We start from the raw sequence: 8,011 nt of genomic DNA on the forward strand, positions 1-8,011 counted from the left end.
AACGGCAGTTGGCGGTGCTGCGGCGCCCGTGGGGCGGCGGCGGCGGCTCTGCGCCGGGGCCCCGCTGCCGGAGTCCGCCGGGCGCCGCGTGCGTGGGCCCCGTCCCGCAGGTGCTGAGCCGGGCCCGGCCCGGCCGCGCTGCGCTGAGGCCAGGCGCGTGTGCTCGGGGCTCGCTCACCTTGCCGGCCCGAAAGCGGCAGGCACCGCGGCAGAAAGTTGCGCAAATGAGGCCTGCGCTGGGGTCTTTCTGGCTGGCTGCTTCGTGGGGAGGAGCAGCGAGGTCGCGTTCCCGGTAACCCTGGGTTTGAGGGAGGGCAGCAAATGCTCCCTGCCACGGGCGGGCTCTGCAGGCACGGCCTCAACCCGGGGCAGGGGGGACGCGACTGCAGCTGGTGCCTTTGCCGGGGCCGTCCTGCCTGATTTCTCTGCTCGTTGCATTCATCGTGCTGCCAGGCAGGTGCCCCACCGTTCCGTCTGTCTCGTTTCTTCCGCAGTACGACTACAGCTTCAGGACGGAGCAGAGCGCAGCGGCCCGCCTGCCGCCCAGCCCCACCAGGTGCCCGCCGGTCCCGCCGTCCTGAGGGGGCTGCCGGCGCTGGAGCAGCTGTGTGCGTGCATACTACTGAGCGGGATGCGGCGCTAGGGGCCCTCCCAGCAGAGCTCTGCTCATCCAGCTATCGCCACCCACCCTGCGCTGCACCGCCTCCTCCTGCACACGTTGTTCCATGCATTTGGACCGTGCAACCCTTCGGCAGCTGCCCTCACCCTTCTATGCTGCTGCGGACGAGTCTCCACGTGAGTACGTTACTCAGAGCCTGGCTGGCAGTCTCTCGGTTGCTTCTGTTTCCATGTACCCTGCTGCAGGACAGTCACAAAAACAATAGACTGTAACGAAGCCCTGTGAAGAGCAAGCTGTGAGCTCACAGACGATCAGGAATGCTCATCAGCTAGCCCTAAGAGAGAGTAAAAGATAACAGCCGGTTAACAGCAAACTCCAGACATCCCGCCCAAGCTGGCTGCTTTGCTCTCATCGCCCCATGCACGTCGCTGGGCAGGCGGCACCGAGCCGTGGCAGACACTTCGTTGGCCTCTGCTGAGGTCCGGGCATGCAGCAGCTCTGCCGTGGCCAGGTTCAGCCCCAGACTGTGGTCTTCGTTTTTGCTGCAGGCTCATGGAGCCAGGGTCACTTGCTCAGACCTGCTCTGGGCCCTCTCCCCAGTTGCTGGCAAGGGGGAGGAGCACAGAGATCACGAGCGGCACTGCGGTCTCTGAGGTGAAGCACCTTTGCTTTGCACAGGGTGTCCGTGTATCTGGCAGGACCTTGAGTGACAGACGTCCCATGTGTCCTTCTGGGCTGGATGCTGACAGCAAGCCAGCAAGACCCCTGTAACGTCATGCTGACCCCTCACTGCAGCTGCCTGCTGAGCTGTGGCCCTGCTGACAGGGCGGATGCTGTCACCTGTCTGTTACTTTGGACAGTTTTCTCATTTTTGCCCCGCTAGCTGCTAAAACAAAAGAGATGTGCCTGTTCCCCTTTGCACTCATGGAAGGAAGCACTGAAGTCTGGCGTAGCGCAGGATGAGAGTTGATGCATTAAACCCTGACCTCAGCCTCCTTGTGATCGGTGACCTAAGCTCACTCCTGAGCCAAATGCATGTCTTGGAGAACTCAGTTGCTGTAATGAGTTACTCAGAAATGCCCATCTGACTCTCTGCTTCTTTTTCAAGTCTCTGCTGTAGAACAAAACTACATCATGGCAGCAAAATGGTAATTTTTAAGTGTTCAACTTTTTGTATTGTAAAATACTGATTACCTAAACCCATTGAAACCCAATTGCCATAGTAACAAATAACAGTATTGCCGCTCTCGGTCTGGGTCACATGTATGCCCTGACCTGCTTTGCACTGCTTTTGGTTGATCTTGTATTTTCTAGTTGGACAGAATGGTAACTAACAGTAGGTTTTGTACTGTCGGCTTGTATTTTTTATTTGTACATATGTAAAATATTTCTTGTCCAAAGATTCATTTCTGGTTTTAAGGCACCATACCATATATCTAGGATAATGAGCACAATATAACTTAACATTCAGGATAGACTGACTCCAGTTATTTGCTTCAACAACTTCTAATCAGCTGATAATTTTCTAAAACTGCCTCTGTAAAGCAAGGCTGTGCGATTTGAAAGCATAGGCAGATTTGGTTGCAGGTGTGTCATAATTTGGTCAAAAGAATTAAAGCTATGTACATCAACTCTGGAGGTTTGGTTGACCCCCTGGAAGTGCTCATTTACTTGAAGGTTGCAGCACCATTTTTAGTTCTTATTTATCCTGCAGGAAAGCAAAGCCAGACCTCACTGCCAAGCTTCACAAAGGCTAGATTGATGATGCCGACATCAACAAATGAACATACCATGGCAGCCTGGTCATTCGGCTCAGGTTCACTTGAAGTTCAAATCCACTCTGTGCTGTAGTAGTATGCCCGTCTCATCCATCTTTTGTCGTTCTATTTTTCTGCTTGTAATTTGTTCTGTAGTTTTCTGTGGCATCCACTTATAGCTTCTCCTTTAGTGGACACTGCAGGTAGGTCGAAGCTGACTGCAGCAGTGCATTCCTCATAGCTTTGGGACGACAGAGTTGCAGACAGCTGACCTTCGCTGTTACTGATGGTGGGTGAGCAAGGGCTGCAAGGCTAGTGCTGAGCTGCCAGTGCAGAGTCTGCAGAGCTCCAGGGGCAGTTTCTGCTGCCAGGAGATAGGGAGACAGCTACAAGGAGCACCTCTTCCATCTGTGTCTTCCTGTGCTGAAGGCAGGACTGACTGTGCCACAGTGAGGAGCAGCTTTGGTAGCTGCCAAGCTCAGCATCCAGGCAAGCACTTGCTACGTATGTCTTGGGAAAATGGGCACATAGCTGTGAGTCCCTTCCTGTGAGATTTAGCTTAGAGCATCCGGAGATAAAACTGATGCTTTAATATTTATAGCAACAGTTGCACTTGCTCAGTCTTAGCAATAGTAAGTTCAGCTTTCTCTTCGGTGACCTACAAGAAACACTGGATGGCTCAAAATGCTGCCAGGACATCCAGCTGGGACAAGCGTCTAAGAAATCTTCGGGATATATTTGTATAGTTGGTTCTCACTGTCTCTTCTCTTACACTGGCCTAGCAAAGCTACTTCAGGGATGCATCTGCAAAGAAACTTGGAAGATAAATTTGGTCTTTACAGTGGGGTTTTGCACTGTGGCACTTCAAAGATAGCTGTTAGTGAAAGCATGAGCAGTAAAACTGCAGTTCTTTCTGTAAGAGTGCAGAAGAGATGTTTGAGTAAAGAGCTACAGCTGCTGAAAAGCAAGTTGTGCTCTCAGACATGTTAACCAGAGGCTAGAAAACTGTGGACATCTCCGAAGCAGAGAGGGCTCAGAGTCAATACTCAGAAGCACAGTGAGACACACAGCACAGGGTGACTGATTTTATCTTTTCAGTCCACCGATTCTAGGAAGCTTTCCTGCTGCACCTCTGAATTCTGCATATCACGGGCATCAGATCAGCATTTCCACAGGCAGGTTCTGTTTGCTGTTCCGTAACTTTTGTACTCTCAGTAACTCATTGCAAGGCTGGTCCTTGCATCCTCACAGCAATGTGCCAGAGCCAGCACAAGCATCCCTCTGCATCCTCCTCCCTCCCTGTCGAATAGGCAAGTGTGCCTCTACTGGTCCAGGCAGTAAATATTCAGGGAGCCTGATATTGATGTTTGTCTGTGGAGAAGCCTTCTGGAGCATAAGGGGAGGGGATGTGTCAGTGGGAAGCAACAGAAGTGGATTTGCAGAGCTTTACCAGATGTGTTTGGCTACCTTCTTCATATTTCTAGAACAAAACTGGGCACCAGGTAGCGTAATCTTGTGGCTGATGCAAAGATTAGTTTGCCAAATCATCCAGCAGATCCATATCTCTGAAACAGAGACAGAAGAGCAGCAGTGAGGGGTTTACTTACTGCAAAATATACCTTCTGATGTGAGTTAGTAGTGACGTGCTGCCTCCTGGATTTCCCACAGCAAAGAGCGTACCAAGATGACTCATGGACCGTCCAGGACAGACTGCGATGTCTCACGTGTTAATTATGGAAAGGCAAGAAATTAGTGCAGAAAGTAATGTAAAGAGTGAACTTTGTAGTAAAATTCAAGTGTGGACTGACTTAGCAGATGTCTTCCTGTGGGAGCATCTTGTAGCTGTAGTGGTATAGGAATAAACGTTGTCATACTTCGTTCCTTTGACTGTCACTGAGATTGCCTCAGTGTTCGTAGGAAAGGATCCCTTGTGAGCCTCCTGTGTAGTAGGACGATGTTGGTAGTTTGTAACTTCGGGCTTGTGGGGTTTCGCACCCGCCCCGTGCCCCTGCTGGTTTCCTGAACTCCTCAAACCGAACCTGCGACCTCAGAGCCTGTAGGAAGCGCTGACTGGGCACGGCACCGCAAGCTGGATGCTGGTGGCGAGGGAGCATGTCCAGGAGCCTGGGCTCCTGCTGCTCGTTGCGGCCCTGAAAATCTCCTCAGCAGAGGGAGGTCGGGATGCGGTGCCCTCCTCAGCTGGCTGGGCCCACATTTGCCCTCACCCCACATCGCGTGGGCCCATCTGCCCCAGGCCTTGCCCACCCCCGGCGGCTGTCCCGCGGAGCAGGCGCTGGCAGCAGCTCCCCGGACGGGGCACACGCGGCCCTGCCGCCCGTCCCGCCTGTGCCAGGGCCGGCCTGCTGTGGCTCTGCCTCGACATCTTTCAAACCGCAGACAGCACAGATGGCTGCGTAAAATGGTGCCTATGACGCTCGGCTTACGTGTGTTTTTAAAATAAAAGTAAAACTCCTGCTGTGCCTGCCTCACGGCAAGGGAGTGTTGCTGGCAGAGTGAGCGCCTGGCGAGGGCGCGCAGAGCCCAGACCCGCGGCACGGCCGCGTCCCCCAGCAGTGCCCCTCGTGCCCCTCGTGCGAGGGGCCGGGCGCGCTGCAGAGCTGCCCTGGGTCCTGCCGGCCCTTGGCCGGGTGAGTCCCCCTCCTGAAGCACGTGTCTGCGTTTAAGCATTACCTCAGCCTCCGGCCTTGACGAACAGACGGGTGTCCCGGCAGTGGGGCAGCCGAGCGGTGTCAGTTAGCTGTTCTGAGCCATAAACCAAGAGCACTGCAGGTAGGGAGGGTGTTCCTCTGTTAATTAAAAAGCTCAGTAAGGTGCTGCTCAATTCATTTAATACAGGGAAACCAAACAGTTTGGATATTATGGTCATTTATTGTGAAATTCTTTCTAAACAGCAACAGTTTTGAATGCTATCATACAAACGTGAGAGAAACCTTTTATGCAGTTGGAAAGTGTTTTTTAAGATGCTATGCATTTTGTTGGGTTATTGAAAGTGAATTTACTGTGCATTAATCTAATGAATGTTATTACCTTTTGTATTTATTTTAGATGACTCTCCTGTATTTTACAAAGGGAAGTTTCATTGTGTGATAACTTAGTCTGTATTCTTAATATAATTGTTAAATAAAATTTGTTTTAATCAGTTTATTCTCTGTTTTGCATGCGTATGTTCCCTGGGACCCAGCTTGCACACCTTCTCTCTGTATCATTGTTGTGATGACTTCTTCAGATCTCAAACCTGGATGTTTTGAAAGTAGTTAAAACACATCAGGAGAATGAAACATGAGTTAATGCTCAGGCTGAACTCTGCTGTAGTGTAGCAGTTTCAACTGTGTCACCTGGACTCACATTTACTTCTAAATGAGATTACAAGTTTGTTTGATACAGGTGATGCTTTCTTACAGTAGGCTTGGACTTCAGTGAAGCAATTGGCTTTGTACCAAGATGAATGCTTGTTAAGGAGCTAGAACGGTACAGGTGGATGGTTCTAGTGGTGTCCTACAGAGGTGAGTTTTCTTACCTTCCGTCTCTGGTTTTGATCGTGTGGAATTATAAATCATCACTCATGTGTCCTTGGATTGGAATGTCTCAGAAAGGAACAGGTACTGCAGGCTTTAATGCAAGAGACTCATTTACAAAGGTGCTTTTTTCTCTGTCACAACTGTGCAGGTCATATTCTGCTTCTGCCTGGGGCCGACAGGGACTTTCTGAGCAGTTTTGGTGGGACATGAGGGCTGAGACCAGAGACGCCCTTTCCTGTGCTCTCAGGCTACCCAGGAAGGTGAAAGACTCTGCAAGAGATGTGACCTGAGTTCAGACACAGGAGTGATAAAGAGATGGGAGCAGAGGAATCATGAGCAGTTGGACCAGGAGCTGTGAATCCCTGATGAGCACTGACAGGTACCCTGACTGATTGAAGCAGGTACTTCAGAGGTGTCAGCATGATCCCCACATAGGTAATTTGCTTTTGCTTGTGTTGTTTTCTATCCTTGAAAATAAAATATAAGACGTCCCGGAAAATCAATCCAAAATGTCTCTGTTAAACTTCATGCTGCAAAGTCAAAATAGCTCAACTGAAGTGTTTTCTGGAGGATAAAGGACCACTCACGATCCCTACACTGCTGTACAAGCAGTGTCCCAAATGTGTGTGGCAATGAGTGTGTTCAGTACAGTAAATACTGGCAAAGTCAGTGAAACAACTTGTTTACCCTCTATAAAGATTAGCAGCTTTAGTGACCCGTAATTATCAACTGTATAATTTGCATTGTATGTCATTATGAGGAGGTCAGGTTTAAGTCATGGAGTCAACCTCACAGCTTGGCAACACCAGCATCTGGGCTTGACTTTTCAGCAGTCTTTCATTGAATTAATTGTTGTTACCGTGCACAGGCTTGTGCACAGCCGGTCCCTCAGACGGCCTTTCTGCGCAGCGGCGCATCCCCTGCTGGGGACACTGCTGCTGCCGCAGCCCAGAACAGGGACAGCTCTGCTGGGAGCTCCTGGCATTGCAGCAGTGCACAGCAGGTGACAGCAGCATGCAGCAGGTGACAGTAGTGTGCAGCCTGAGTGCAGCGTGCAGCGGGTGACAGCAGCGTGCAGCTTGTGTGGGGCTGCAGGGCTCCTCGCAACTGCAGTCCCCGGCTCCCTGTTGCACAGTGACCTGGCAGCAGGCAGGGCTTTTGTGCAGGGCGTTCAGGCAGAGCGTTGAGGCAGGGCTTTCTTGCCTGGAGGCCACCCAAGTGGCTTCTCTCCTGCGCAGCGGTTCAGCTCGGAGCTGCCCCAGCAGGGATGGAGGCTGTGCTTAGGCCAGGTGGGAGCATTTCTGTAGGCTAAGAGCAGCCCTGCCCAGCTCGGGGCTCCATGGTCTCGTTTTTTACAAATATTATAAACTGGGATTCTGCAGAAATAAACAGGGTTTTATAATCAACTCTGAAATACGGCCGTGTTTTAAGAGAGGCAGTTAAGGGTGGAAGTGTGAGTTACAGGGAAGGTGCCGTGCTTTTATGACTCACGGTCTGTAGTGTGTGGGCCTGCTTTGTGCTTTCTTTGTTGAGTGCTGCTGCCTGAGAGTGTTTTAATGGCACTGGAGGGACGTTGCTGGGACTGGCCTCGGCCCAAGGGCCTGCTGTCAAGTGCGGTGCTGGAGGGTGAAGCCCCTTTGGCGGCTGCCTCGCAGGTGGGGAGAAGCCTCGGCACTGGGCAGGATGGGGAAGGACCTGGCACGGGGGCTGTTCGGCAGCAGCGAGGGCAGCACAGAGCAGGGGCAGAGCCCTTCTGTTGCACCCTTGTGAGAGCCCTTGTGGGGGCAAAATGGATTTCTCAACTACAGAGAGGCTAATATCACCCCATTAGAACTCAAATTTGTTATTCTTTGTGCTAAGTTATTTTTCTGAACTTGACCCAAGTGGTGGCGTACACTATGACCTCTGCCATCTTCTCTCACCCCAGCCAATATTTCTGCCTCACATACTTAGAGTGGCCTTTGAATTAAAGGAGATTAATACCCAAGTTCCCAACATTCTCTTCAGGCACATGTTTTTATAACCTTTTTAAAGCGAGTACCACTGGTTCTGCCAAAAACTAAGAAACTGCTCCGTGGAGTTGCTGTGGGAGCCGT

The 8,011-nt window shown here is 51.3% G+C and overlaps 1 protein-coding gene across 4 annotated transcripts in view; it reads left to right on the forward strand.

Moving 5' to 3' along the window:
• The window catches only part of MVB12B (multivesicular body subunit 12B), a 62,356-nt gene extending 58,083 nt beyond the window's left edge, over positions 1–4,273 (forward strand). For all 4 annotated transcript variants that reach the window (XM_035341337.1, XM_035341338.1, XM_035341339.1 and 1 more), the window contains one exon: positions 495–4,273. In XM_035341337.1, the coding sequence (XP_035197228.1) occupies positions 495–581 (87 nt within the window). In that variant the 3' untranslated portion in view covers positions 582–4,273. The remainder of the gene's footprint in view (positions 1–494) is intronic.
• Positions 4,274–8,011: the final 3,738 nt, after the last annotated feature.

The sequence above is a fragment of the Oxyura jamaicensis genome, chromosome 17 (assembly GCF_011077185.1).
Source record: "Oxyura jamaicensis isolate SHBP4307 breed ruddy duck chromosome 17, BPBGC_Ojam_1.0, whole genome shotgun sequence".
In the NCBI taxonomy this organism is placed as follows: Eukaryota; Metazoa; Chordata; class Aves; order Anseriformes; family Anatidae; genus Oxyura; species Oxyura jamaicensis.